At 50.4% G+C, this 14,451-nt stretch overlaps 1 protein-coding gene across 2 annotated transcripts in view; it reads right to left on the reverse strand.

Annotated features, from left to right (window-relative positions):
- MYO5B (myosin VB) overlaps positions 1–11,972 on the reverse strand; it is a 155,972-nt gene extending 144,000 nt beyond the window's left edge. For both annotated transcript variants that reach the window (XM_050912846.1, XM_050912847.1), the window contains exon 1: positions 11,908–11,972. In XM_050912846.1, coding sequence (XP_050768803.1) covers positions 11,908–11,934 — 27 coding nt within the window. In that variant the 5' untranslated portion in view covers positions 11,935–11,972. The remainder of the gene's footprint in view (positions 1–11,907) is intronic.
- Between the last annotated feature and the right edge of the window lie 2,479 nt (positions 11,973–14,451).

Below are 14,451 nucleotides of genomic sequence, written 5' to 3' on the forward strand. Positions count from 1 at the left end.
TTAGTGCCAGCATTTTCTTTTTCTACAAAAAAAACCCACAAACAAAAAACCCCCAAAAACCCCAAAAACAAAACAAAAACACACCCAAAAAAACAGAAAAAGAAAGCAAACCCATCCTGAACCTCTGAAAGAGTCAGTACAATAAAATAAAAATTAAAAATTATAAATAATGATTAATTATTTCTACCCTGTGAATGTTTCTCCCTCCCCCACGACACCGTGCAACCTCTACTGTCTGAAAAGCATTTATCTGAAAGTGGGTCATGTCTCCTGACATTACTAAATCTTCCCAAGTTTCCCCTGATTAGTCAAACGCGATATCCTCTCTGACATCTGAGTGATTGAGGTAGTGTGTAATGCCATTTTTCTCCTGAATGAGCCACATCAAACAGGGTTATAAGCCGAGAGATGGCACGCCGGATAAAATAGTCGCCAACAGATTGTCTCCAAAATATTACTGAGGAAAATTAAATTGTTTTGTTGGAAGGTTTTTCCATTAGAAACATCCAGCTTTTAGTACTGAATGCTGAGAGATAAGAAACTGCCTTCAGAGTTGCTAAAAGGATGAAACCTCACTAACTTACGAGCTGCGTGGTCCAATAGTTAAAAACACTTCTGCGCACTAAAGTCCCAGGGATCTTCTATCAGCCACAACATCCAGTCTGCTCTTCACACAGGGACACCAAAAACCATCGTGCTAGAGATTAGTGACAGCCTAAATTTGGGTAATACCTCACAAATGATTGAATATTAAAGCAAAGTCATCTGAGACTAAAAAGAAAAAGGAGAAAAAACAGTAAAGCTGCTACTCAAAAAAGAAAATACCATTTAAAATCAGGATATAACAGCAAGTCTTCACTTGGGCACAATTTATATCCAAAGGGTTGAAAAATATCATCCTTTGGAGCAGAAGGATGCCAGGATGCCGGGAGGATGCTCAGCCCGGGACGAGCGCTGCCCCAGGGACCGGAGCTGGGCCTGAGCTCCCTCCTCGCAGGAAAAGAGTTGGAGCTCCTAAGTACTTATCAGCTCGGTGATTAGATGAGATCCGGGCGAAGTTCAGCAAGTAACAGCAGGGTTTCCATTCTGCTGATTTACTTCACGTGACCTTCCAGTGCTGAAACTTTGCACCAGAGCAAAGACTGCCAGGATGTAGCACCTTTTTCAGTCAAAAAATAAAAAATAAATAAAAATAATATTAAAAAAAAAGAAAATAGTGAAATCTTGGAGAGTCTACAGACTTTTTGGCATTGCCAAATACAACATTCTATTTCTGAGAATAGACTTTTTTTTTTTTAAATATGGATTTCTGCACCACACTGTTCCTTGGACAAAAAGAGGGGCCTCAGGGAGGCTGGATTTGGGTGAGATCAGGAGTTTTTCTGCCTGATGCTGGACTTTGGGACGCAAACGCCGGTGCAGCAGCGCTTAGGGAGGAAAAGCCTGCTCGCAGCTCGCTCTTCGGAGACTGCGAGGAGTTGCGCAGCCTGAAGCGGCCTCAGCCATCCCATCTTCTCCAGCATGGAGCATCGGGTGCTGACAGGCAAATTCAAGCAAGTTTTGTTCCTAAAGATGATTTAGACCCACCTTGATGGTCAAGCAAATGGATATTTCAGGTTTCTCAAAGCTGGGCAGCACTGCTCGTGTCTGCCTAGCATTACGGGATGGTCCCCACGCTGGGGAGGGATTTCCCTAAAATAAGCGGGTGCGAGCACAGCCATCACTCACTGAAACAGCAGTGGGGAGGGCAAAGTGCAAAAGGATGAAGATTAGCTCCGACAGCCTCCACTCTGAGTTTATTTTGGCACGGCGAGAGCGCACGAGGCTTCAAAGCCGCTCCCGGCGAGCAGGCAAGGGGCCGGGCAGCAGAAATCACCCCCAGGGTGGCAGCAGCGCTGCGAGGCTGAAATCCACAGCCGGTCCTGCCACCAGTTGCACCAAAGCACCAGCCCTTTAACCTTGAGCATCAATATTTTCTGGAATTCAGATTCTCCCCCGCCTTTTTTTTTTTTTTTTTTTTTAAAGGAAGTATTTTATTTAAGAGCTCTGCTTTCATCCTCCAAGGCAGGGCAGACGAAGCATAAGCATTCATCTCACCACCCTGCACAGGGAGGACCGAGTTACCGCCTCACTGGAGCAAGGTCCAAACAAAAACGAAGGCTTTAAAAAGGAAAAGAAAAATGAAAACAAGCAGAAGGAAAGCAGAGCAAGAGATTCCAAACCCGGTATTTCTAGGCTCTACAGCAGCAAGCCATGACCTTCCTATCTCTCTGGCCAGGGTCTTTATAACACCCAGGGCCATAAAGCACATGCTGTGGGAGAGCCAAGGGCAGGTCCAGCTCAAAAGCAGAGTCCGTCGCCCAGGGACCTCGGTCCCCTGAAAGCCATCCAGCCACAAACAACGCGTCCCCAGCCGCACTTCAGCTGCCACAGCCAGACAGGAGAGGAAAAGCAAATTGCATCTCTGCAACACCAGAATCTGGGGGAGAAAACCCCAATATTTGGAGCAGGGAAGTCCCTGCAGACACCCCCAAGGGCAGCTCTCCACCGGTCCCCAGGTCAGATGTTCACACCTTGTGCAGACATGGCTTCCAGAAGAGCTTTTTAGTGGTGTTAAAGGTCTTGCTTCAGCCAAAACATGCCTTGTTGGTACCATTAACTACAAGATGGCAGTGCAGGTGTTCACAGTCTATCCCAGCAGAGAAGTAATTTCCTACAAGGCCAAGTGGAGCCAGGAAAGCAAGGGGACAGCACGTGACGCGAGACACCGACCAAGCGCTGGATGAGTGGCACTTGGTCTTTCAATTCCTTTGTTATTTTATTTCTTACCACTGAACATGGTGGTGAAAGCAGGCATCAGCTAGGCAAGAAACAGGCACTCCATAACCATGGGAAAGGCTGGCAAGAGCTGCACCAGTATTCACACATCTACCTCCCACTGTGTGGGTCTGGAGCAGGACCTTCTTCTCCTGCACCTCCACCTTGTCTCTAAAACAGGACACATGGTCCTACCAGGAGAAGCGGGACCAATCCAAGACCACGCTAGTCCAGTACTGCCATGTGAAAGCCACCTCCAGCTCTCCATCCCCACCCCACCAGGAGATTAAGTGTCCTTGACCAAGACCCGTGCCATCCCCAAAGCACTCAGTGGGTACCGCTCCTCAACCCCAGCTGGACATCACGCTTGCTGCCCCAAAAACAGCAATACCCACAGCATCCATGTTATCAGAGCTCAAAGTAATTAAGAAGCATAAATCCACAAAGGAGTTACTCAGCTTAATTAGATTGAAAATTATAGCTTCCATCATCTGGGTATCTCTGCATCCACTCGCTGCCTTGAGATATGCTTACGCCAACTTTCTGCTCGCTTGGGGTGTAGCACCAAGGACTGGCTTCGCGGCAGGCACAGGGATCAGATTTTTTTTTTTTTTTTTTAAAAGCAGTTTTCAACACCCATTTTCTAAGACACATGTCGGCAGCCCCAGCTGCCTGCTCATGGCCAGCCTGCTCAGGGATTTGGCAGCTAGAGGTTTGCCTGAGCTGCCTGAAATCATCCCTGCAGGGCTGTCAGAAGAAACTGGACATTCCCATCACTGTCCCCCATGATATTTAAAAGCCATCTTTAAATATATTAAGGGTCTTTTTTCTTTGAAGAGCAGTGACTCGCCAGGACACGTCCCTGAGATGTAACGTGTCATTTTGATAAGTAGCGGCCATGATTCATCCACAACACATCCTGCTCCCAACAGCCCTGTAAATGGTGGTTAGCACTTCCTACCAGCACCTCACACCTCGGTGGGACTATTGTAAGGGAGTCTGGGCGATGACTCACAGGAAGGGTGAAGGTATGGATTAGCTGGGTTTAAGTGCTGGCTCCACACCTCGGTGGAGGCAACAAGTGAAACATATCCCTTCATGGAGCCCACCAGCCCCACGTGGCTGCCCGTGGTTCAGCAGGATGGGAAGCAGTCAGGAGCTGAAAGGGTTGGTCAACCTCAAGTATGGAGAAGACTTGTTCTCAGGGAAGAGCTAAACTGGAAGCACGTGGCAAACGGAGACTCACGGGCAGAAGGATGGAGGAGAGCCAACGGAACATCCCAAAGGCAGGATGGACACAGCGCGCACCTCCTATTGAGGAGCCAAGCCACATTAGCAACAAACACCTGGAGCACACCAACACCGAGCACTCAGACAACACAAAACCACCCCACTGGCACCACCACCAATGCCCATATGGGAACATGAAACATGGACTGAAGGAGGCGGCGATGGCCGTGCATTAAGGAGGAGATGGCCACAGAATCCTACCGCCTGTCCTGCACCATAAATAGAGTTGGGGAGGGCAGCAAAATGTGTTACGCAGTATTGCTGGTGATCTGCTCTAATTGCCAGAGCAGGGTCTGAATGTCCTAACAGCACCACCAGCTTCGTACAGACAAGCGTGGGGGACTAAAAGCCAGTACTAAAAAAAACTGCTCGTGGAGAAGAAAATAAACAAACAGATTTTTTAAAAAAATCAAAACAGGATTTGGTTAAAAGTGGTGAAGGATGGTGGCACAGCAGGTCGGGAGCACACGTTGCTGGAGGAGCTGCACCACCATCCCACCACCCGTCACCAAACGACCGTGTTGGGGCCATACCCTGCAATTAAGAGCTTATATTCCTTATAGTAAGGGTTTATAGACCTACGTTGCTTATAGTTCTGTGGGCCTATAGCCCAGCCTTTGATACATTTAACCCATGCCCCTGACTCACAGGTTTCAGTCAGCTGGAGAAGACCAAGCATGGACAAAGCGAGGACAAAAGAAGAGCACAGCTGGAGAAAAGGTCACATTTCCAGGCTGCAGGCTCTTCCCTGTAGGGATGTTCCTCTCCAAACCCTCTGGATATCACAGGAAAGGCAAAGAGCAGAACTACCAAATCCTTAACAGCCTCATTAGTAAAACTGATGAGTTCACCATGACCTGGGCATCACGTTAAAGAGCATTCAAATGAGGAAGGCTATGTGAAGCCCATCACCCACCGATGCCTGGTCCTCCCCAGCCCTGCAACCACCTCTGGACAGGTCTCTGCTCATTTCTGGAGGACCAGGCTAAGCCAAAACCCAACCCAACCCCACAAGATGTGTCTTACAGCAGGCCAGAGGCATACGAGGGCAATTGCTTTATACAACCAACTCAAGACACAGAAAGCTCACGGTGAATTCTTTTTCAGTTTTGCCAAATAGCAAATTCCACGCTAAAACGTTTTGCAAACATTTCAAGTGTCTGCCAAAGCTTGGGGTCTTGCTGCAATAAAAGCAGTCATTTCCCTGACCTGAACTGTAGTTCGTGCTGATATTCCTTTAACCACTGCAAAATGCCTCTGTTTGCAGAACAGGTCAAAGAGCAGACAATAACACCACAAAAAACCCGACTCAGGGCTTCACCTATGTTACCTGCTATTTATTACACCACCAACTAACTCAGAAGGTCCAAAGTCCACCTTCACGCTAAAGTTAGGCTACTCCTGTGGTTTCCCTGCCAGACAACTATTGCAGTAAGGGTACACTACTCCTTTTTTGGCCAGAGCTACAAACTAATTGGTGTGTAAATTAAAAGTTCAATGTGCCTAGAACTGCATTGCACTACAGCAAACCGAGATCAGCTTCAAACTTACATATATTAAAAAAAAAAAAAATACAGATACAAACATACATAGCCTTCTTTCTTGGTCATCAGAAGGGATGCACGCATTCACATTCAGGGTCATTATTTTCTACAGCTGGTTATTGGCAGCAGAGAAGAATAACGAAGCAAAAATCCTCCCTTGTAAATACATTCCTCAACAGCAGCCAGGCTGCCTGTGACAAATACCCTCAGTTAAACTCCTACCTTAGGGTAAAAAAGGGTAGGACCGACTCAGCCCATCCCATTCCACCCCACAAGACCAGCACAAGCCACACACTGCCTCAAGCTCCGGACCCGCTGCTGTCCCAAGGTTTCCATCCTTCACCCTGGAGTTAACCCAGCAAATGGCTGCAACTTGGGCTTGTGTGCATTGGGATTTCCCCACCACCACCCCCTCCATTTCACACCCTTAAAACAACATCAGGGCAGGAATTCTTAAAAATAATTTTTAAAAAAGGCAAGTTGACTAATTCCAACCAGCAAGAGGGCATAAAGCAGGAATCCAGCTAATTAAGCCCTGCCAGAGTCATTCCCAGGGCTGTGTCCCAGCACCTGCACTGAGCTCCACGTTCCTTAGCTCAGCGGCTCTTGTCTAACCCCAGCGCAAGTGTTATTAAACGCACAACTCAGATGAACAATTGCATGAACAGAAAAGAAAACGCGGTTATTTTTGTAGCACAAAGGCCCCGGCACAGCGTGCCCTGCAGCGGGACGTGCATCTACACAGCACCGGGAGAGCACAGGGTGAACTCCGGCCATCTCCTGCCCATCGAGGGAGGGAAATGCCCTCAAAGCCACCAGCACCCATCTCTCACCTCCCTTGCATCTATTCAAGGCCATATAACCAGTGGACTGAACGGTATTCAAACCCCCAAGTTTGGCTCTGCTTTTATCTCCTCAATACCGTCCCGGGAAGCCGAGAAGGTGCCTGAGCTGCTGCAGAGGTGGCCGTGCCCTTGGCACGGTCCCCAGCTGCAGAGAGCCGGCTGGAGCAATCATATTTTACATTGCAATGATTTTTCTCTCCACAACTGCAGCTAATAACGAGGCAGGATTGGGAAGAGACCGGGGATGCCAACAAATCTGGCTCCTTCAGCAAGACAGCCCCATCTTTAAATAAAAATCCCAGCATGGCCTCTGAGCTCTCCCTGCCCTTTGTGGCATGACCCAGACACGTTCTCATAATCTAAAATAAAGAAGAAAAAAAAAAAACCCAAAACCTTCAAGTATAACCTGCTTTTCCTAACAGCAGCTGCAAACGGCAGAGGCAGGAGTTCAGGAGCTCTGCAGCAGAGGTCTCATGGATGTCCTAGGACTGAACCCCAAACTTCCCTGTCCCCTACACTCATTCCCAGAATTTTTTTCTACACAACACACAGAAAATCTTCTCTTTCCTTCCCAGCTGCTCCTCAACCCCAAACCAGCACACAGGCACCCGCTAAGGATGAATCCTCCCTGAGCCTTGAAGGATAAATCATTTTCAGAAAGGTTTTATGCCAGAAGGTTTATGCCAATTCATTGACTCAATCAGTGTGTGATCACGCTGGCAATATTTATTTGCTTTTGAAAAGTTTCTCCCCAGGGTCAGAAACACCAATTCATTCCAGCTACTTTATTTAATACAACAACTTTAAATGAAAACCAGAGAGTTTTCTATACCCAACACTAGCCAGTAGAAGAGGATTTTTTAATGCATTAAGTTCTATCGTCTATTAAAAAATACTTGGCAAATAACAGTCACTTTGCACAATGGGAGGAAAAAAAAATTAAAAAAGAAATAAATACCCTGGTTTCTTAGTCATCCAGAGCTTGCAAACCTTCTGAAGAGCATATCTCGAGCTGCACAACACCCCAGGAGCAGAAAGGCACAGCTTATTCCCTAGCCTGGCAGAAGCACTATTCTGCATGAGGTTCAGAGGCTACGCTTAAATTAACAATTAACATATTTTAAGAAGTACCTTTAAGAGAGCAGAACATCCAGAAGCAAAAGCAATTATATTTGTTTTAGTAATACAAAGAGCTTCACCTTACAATAACGGAGGCTAGCCATGCAGACAAGTCTAATCTCCAGTTTAATGCTGCAAATCAAACCGTTGCTGGAGATGGCACCTTCCAGGGGCGATGTCCTCCCTCCATCCTGCCCAGCACCCAGCTCAGAGGAGCAGAGCGTCCCCATTATCTCATTACAGAGTAATGCTGGCATCTGCACAGGCTTACAGGGATTGGACTGCAGTTACCTTGGCTGTAGTTTAGCTGCATCAGCAACAGGTTTCTTTGGAGAGCTCTGGGCTGGAGAGGAAGGAAAGAGCATTGCATGCAGGGAGCTGCCTTTGCCTCCTGCTGCAGCTAAATAGGGTTTGAGAAACTCCCCTGCCCAGCTGCAACCAGTTTGGCTGGGCACGTCCCACCACTGCCACGCTCCAGCAGGAACCCCAGGGACACAGCACGAGCAGTACCGGCCTCAGGCAGCCTTAGAAAGACATTTGCACAGGGGAAACTGGGCGATACACAGGTTAGGCAAAGCTCCACCAGTTCTCCATCTTGAACAGGTTTTTGCAAGCGGGAGTCCTCGATGCCACTACCTCTCCTACTCCTCTTGCATGCACTGGTGCCAGTGGCTCCAGGACCAGGTCTGCACCCTTTAACCATACAGCTCCTCTTCTGCTGGGACACAAGTCGCACTAAATTCCTGTTTGCTTCTGCAACAAAATAAAATCCACAGCCAGATAATCCCATAGTCCCCTGGTACTGCATCGGGAGTGAGAAGAGTATTATAATCGTCTTCTCATAACTATTTACCCAAGCGGAGTCCTACGTGCTTGAAGGTTGATGCAGTTCTAGAACTACTCTCATGCTCATAATTAGGCATAGCTGTTAATTATCTGGTTTGATGGGGGCTATTAAACACCAGTCATCCCTGCTCTTAAAGGGGCACAGGTGAGACATCACACGGAGACGGCCTCCACCAGCAACTCCCAGCTGCTGGTGCTTCCAGGATGGGTTCCTCTCCAGCTTAAGTGCTCCTCAGGGCAGCGCTGAGTCTAACACAGCAAATTCATCAGCATGGCTTAACAAGCATGAACTTAAGCACCAAGAAACTACTACATGTCCCACAAGGTCCCAGGAGATCATCTGCAAGCATCAAGTGGAAGTTAAGGGCTCTCTACACAACACATAGCAGCCCCCACTGCAGCCCAGCAGGAAGGAGAGATGGGAGGACCTGAGAAGTCCCACTCGGCCGCTCTGAAGCGGCTCCCCAGCAGTTTCTCTCATCCTGGTTCAAGCAGGAGGAGGAACAACTCCGAGGGAGGTACCGTTGTGGCTGTGCTAATGCAACACTGCAAATCAGATCGATAGGCTTTTAGCAAGACAGCTGTATTGATTCCAGCGAGCCGGATCGTCCACCTTCCCTCCCTCTGCATCTTCCCTCAAAAAGCCTCATCCCCATCCTGCTGACAAGGTGATCCAGGAGGCCCCACCTCTGCCCTTGGAAAGTCATCTCCTGAACCGTAACCCCCCCCACTGAAGCTCTCCCGCTCTTCCCCTCTCCTTTCCTCTGTTCACCCCCATGCCCAGTTACTCTGTAAGAGCATCTTCTGGCAGCCATGCACAGAGGGTGCATCAATGCCCGACTGCTCGGGGCAGGGCAGCCCTCTGCAGCAGGTTGTCTTCTCCCCACCACGCTCTCGGAGGTCTCTACTGTATATGAGCTATAAGTGCCCTGAGGAGCTACAGGCCACGGGGCCGAACACCCGCATCCGCACAGAGGTGATGTGCAAGCGAGAGCCGGGACCTTCCTTGATGCTTTCCAAGAGCAGGCTAGAGAGCAACACATCTGCTTCAACTTGGGGACCACCATCAGGCTCAGCATCTTAAGGCTGTTGGGTTTGTTGTGTTTTTTTAAAGCCACCTTTGCTCTTTTTCTTATATACTCAAAGTCACAGGAAACATTTTCCTGCTGCTTCAAAGCCCAGAGCTGGCACAGAGGCCCCATGCAGAAGATGAACCAGCAGGACAGTCCTAAATTTCACCGCGATGCCGGTGCTCAGCCCCACAGATGACCCACATGGGTTGAAGGCACCATCCGTGGCCCCACCACCTACCACACCAACTGCGTCCCTAAAATGGCCCCGCAAGACAGAGGGACACCAGCAGAAGGGCCAGCGCTGAAACACCAGCTCTCATCGAGAATCTCTGTTGTTATTAAAAATAAATTAAGAACTAATGACACGCACAGATTGTCACCAAATCCCCATCACTTCCCAACTGCCTCATCGAAAAGTCCCTATACAGCAACAGCATCACAAGTGATGCCCCAGCAAGCATCTTATACCCATTCAACAGATGAACAGGAATATAAACCTCACCAAGTTAGCACAAAACCACAACACAAATTAATTACCTGATCATCAAGTTAAGAATCAATTAACCTGGTTGTTATAACCAGCCCATAGACAGGGGTAACACGGCGCTTGCAGCCAGCCTCCCTCCTCCCCAGGGATGCTTGCCATCGCATCCATGCACTCATCTGATGAGATACTGCGGTCAGCACGTTGGAGCAGCTTAGTCACGGCTTTCCTTGTGTTCCCCTTCAGATTTTCCAAGGGAAAAAGGTTTTCCAAACCTGAGACTTTGCTTCTGAAGCACTCCCGGGAAGGATGGAGGTCAGCCCGCTCACGGACAGCCCCGCTCAATGCTCACGGACAGCCCCGCTCAATGCAGCGGGGCTTCTTAAATTCCCACAGGTTCAAAGGAGGAGCCGCCAGATTCACACTTCATCCTGCATCCGTTTGATATCGACAGCCAGAAAATTAAGTGGCCAACCCCCAATATTACATAAAAGCTGTCTGCAAAATAAGTTATAGAAGCAGAAATCTGCAGCAAAGTTAAGCCTGGGAGACTGGCACGGAGACAAAAAGCGGTTCCTTGAGAGGGTCGGTACCAATCTGGCAGCATCTCCGCGCTGACCGTGGTCACAGGAAGAATTTAAAACACTAAAATTCTCATTATTACATTAGATGATGCTGGCACTTTATAGTCTTTCAGCAAAAAGCATTCTGAAGCCAAGCACTTTTCTCGATGAGCCCCTGCCTAGCGTTATTGATGGTTTTTACTAAGCACATTCCCTGGATCCTGGCTGCCCGCAGCCCTCCCGGGTAGCCTCGGGAAGATGCGGAGCACAGGGGAAGGGCTCTCTCCGTATCAGTTACCACTCCGTATCGGGAGGATCTCCCGCTGCATGCGAGGAGCTCTTTCATCAGGCCAAGTCAATCAGCAAAGATCTCTCCGGACACAAACCTGTCGCTGAGAAGGGGGCAGAAAGCCCCGAACTGTGCAGGGTGCATCCCCAGCCCGCTTTGGCCAAGGAGCAGGAATACTCTTCACCCTGCCCGAGTATCCCACAGCCACAGAATAATTAAAAAAAAAAAAAAAGAAAGAAAAAAGAGTGATATCTTGTCTAGATCCCAGGCTCTGCTTAAAAATCAGCACCTGAGCTTCCCATTGTCACAACCACCACTTTTTAGGAGCAAATCTGAGTTTCTCTCTGGGAAGCGATGGGGAGGGCAGATGGCTGCCACCCCGCCGGCACACCGAGCACCGGCCAGGCGGTGCGTAGCACCCTGCGAGGCCATCAGCCATGTTACATTCCCCGCCTGCCATGAGGAAGCGGGTGCGTTTGGTCGTACCCCTGCCGAGGGATTACATTCGGGAGTTGCAGAACAAAAAGGAGTCTGGCAACTGGGCACCTTAGGAGCATTTCGGTTAGTTACAGCAGTTGTAAGGACTCTCCCTCCACCCTGATGTTTTAGGAATATGAGGAAAAAAAAATTATTCTATGAGGATTTTGGGAAGCTGAGCGTGTTTTATCTGCGTGTTCACCCGCCCTGGTGACAGACCCCACGAAGGACGAGGCCAACGCTGCCACAACCTCGACCCACGGGCAAAGTTCACCCTTCCCTGCACAAAACCAGCCACGTCGTTCACCCGGGCGGCTGAAATCCGGGGAACAGCCGCTCACCCCCGGGGGGGGAACCCATCCCGGCTCCGGGTACCCGCGGGGCGGGGGGGGGGGGTGTCCCCTCCGCTCCCCGGGCACCTGCGGGCGCTGTCCCGGGGGGTACGGGGAAAGTTGCGGGTCCCCTCCACCACTGGGAAACAACCCCGCTAAAATACAAGGAACACACACACCCCGCCACACACACACACGCACCCGCACCCGCGCCCCCGCCCCGCTCACCTTGGTGTAGAGCTGCGCGGCGGACATGGCCGGGGCGGGCGGCACTAGGCGCGGGGCATGGGGCCGGCAGGCAGCGAGCAGCGCCGCCAGACCGACCGACAGACCGACCGACCGACCTTTACACCCGCCGCCGCCGGCCGGGGCGCGGGGAAGAAGGGAAGGGAAGGGAAGGGAAGGGAGCGGCGCGGCGGGGGAGCGGCAGGAGGAGGAGGAGGAGAAGGCAGCGCCGCTCCGCCTCCGCCGCGCTCCTCTCAGGTATGGGGCGGCTCGGCTCGGGCTCGGTTAGGCGCGGTTGGGCTCGGCTCGGGCTCGGCTGTGCTCGGTTCGGGCTCGGTTCGGCTCGGCTGCGCTCGGCTCGGGCTCGGTTCGCGCGCTCCGCGCCTCACGGCCGCCGGGCGCCCTCACGGCCCCTCAGCCCGCCGGGCTCGGGCGGGGGCAGCAGCGCTTTGCCTCACTGCCTGCGTCGGCTTTTATTATTTTTTTTTTTTTTTAAAAAAGCCCCTTTTTATACATATTTTTTCCTTCCCCTCGCCGGTTCGGCCGCTTGCCCGGGGGTCCCCAGGAGCCCACCCCGGCTCCTGCCCCCAGCCCCGGGTAGTGTCCTCCCGGCAGCGGGAGGGAGCCGCCTCGCTTCCTTCACTTGAGGCTCTGAAACCCACCAGGTTTGTTGTTGGGTTTGAGGGTTTGGGTTTTTTTTTTCCCTTTTATTCTAATATTCTTCTTCCTTTCCCACGGAAGAAGAGTAACAAAGCCCCAAGCGGGTGCCCCTCGGTGATTTAAGGCTCTGCCATCCCAACCAGCCGCTGAGCCATTGGGGATCACCCATATATTGGGGTGCAAGGAATGGTTTTAACGGGGTATCCTTTGCCAGGACACGCCTGTGCCTGGGACGAGCAGCATTACCCACATGAGCCCACTGGAAATGCATTCAAGGAACGCATCAGGGAGGGGTTTTTCTCCATCTTCCCCTGCGTGGAGGTGGGTTTGGGTTCCCACCACCAGCACGGCAGGCACTGCTCGCGTACCTCTCCATCCTACACCGATGTCAGGAATTGTTTATTCAGCAGAAACAGCCAAAAATTGTCCCAGCTTGTCAGCCCGTAGCCACGCTGCCTCCCCCCATCCTGTGGGAGCAACCTGTGCTTCAATTCGTGCTTATAAGGCACTTTTGGAGCCCGAGAAGGATGATGCAAAGGCAAAGTATTCCTAATTAATCACTCTTGCTATTTGTTATCATTCAAGGTATTTTGCATATTAACTAAGCAGGCAGAAAACGTCCTCAGCGGGGCTTATTCTCTGCCACAGTGGTTTACTCCATAAGCGGGGATCCCTCCTCCCGCGGTTTCGGGCTGTGCTGTTCACAAGACACCCTCAGCTTTCTTTTAAAGTGATGGCTGGTGGCATCTCACCCTCCGCTCCTCGTCCCTTGGGGGGTGAAACTACCACCCCCCTCTTGGCATCTTTTCCCTCAGCCCCCCCCCCGGAGCCTGGTAGGGAGCAGCACTGATTTGGTGGGAGGACAGCCAGCATCGCAGATATCTCTCTTTTTCCAGCTCTGATGTCCTTGGTGAATCCAAATAAATTGCAGGTGGCTCCAGGGGAAGTTTGGGAAGGAGCAAAGAAGGGGAGAAAAAGCTGCACCCTGTCTAGAAATTACCCTGGGTAACACATTTGACAGCGCAATCTCTGCAAAGCCTCCAAGATCGCTTTGTTGGGCAAACAAAACTTGCCCGTCTCCTTTTATTAAATCAACTGTAAAAACAAAATGTGAACTACCAGCGCAATCGGGAGCAAAGGTTTCAGTGAAACCTGGGGAGCAGTGATAGCCCAGAGGCAAAGCACAGCCGTTCCCATGAAATGCCAGCTGGTGCCATCTGTGATTTTCCATCAAATTTATCGTAATCTAAAAACTTTAATTAAAGTTAGAAAATAAAAACCCCAAAATACATACGAAATCCCTGAAGTATGTCCTAAGTGCTGAGTTGCTGGAAATTACCTCGTTCGGGAGGCAGAAGCTTCTTTCCATTTGGGAATCAAAACTTGTGTTGATCATAATATTTAACGAGCACTGGCTTTTAAATAGCATTTTATGGTACCACCTCTTGCATTCACACTGAAGGCACTTAGAGGTGAAAATGAACCAAATACCATTTTTTTTTCCCCTCTAAGCAGAGCCAGCAGCTTCCCTGCAAGTAGAGGACGGGTGTTGGAGATGTGTGTGCTCCCCCGGGTACTCACAGGTCCCAGCCTTGTCCCCATGTTGCAATGACACACGGAGACCCCAGGGACAGATGGATGGACGGACGGAGGCACAGCGTGGTGAGGGGCTCTGGAGGGCTCAGCGAGGCAGGCAGGGTGCTAGGGCTGGCACTGGAGCTTAGCAGCGGAGTTATCTGCTCTGCACCCGGCACCCCATCATTCCACATCGGCTTTGGGGTTTTATTTAGGTAGAGGAGCGAAGGCGAGTTTGCCGTTGAATTCAGACGGGCAGGAGAAACCAGCATTTCTGCGGTGAAATCCCCTGACCCCCAAACTACAGTTACA

Source organism: Gymnogyps californianus, chromosome Z (assembly GCF_018139145.2).
Source record: "Gymnogyps californianus isolate 813 chromosome Z, ASM1813914v2, whole genome shotgun sequence".
NCBI classification, from domain to species: Eukaryota; Metazoa; Chordata; class Aves; order Accipitriformes; family Cathartidae; genus Gymnogyps; species Gymnogyps californianus.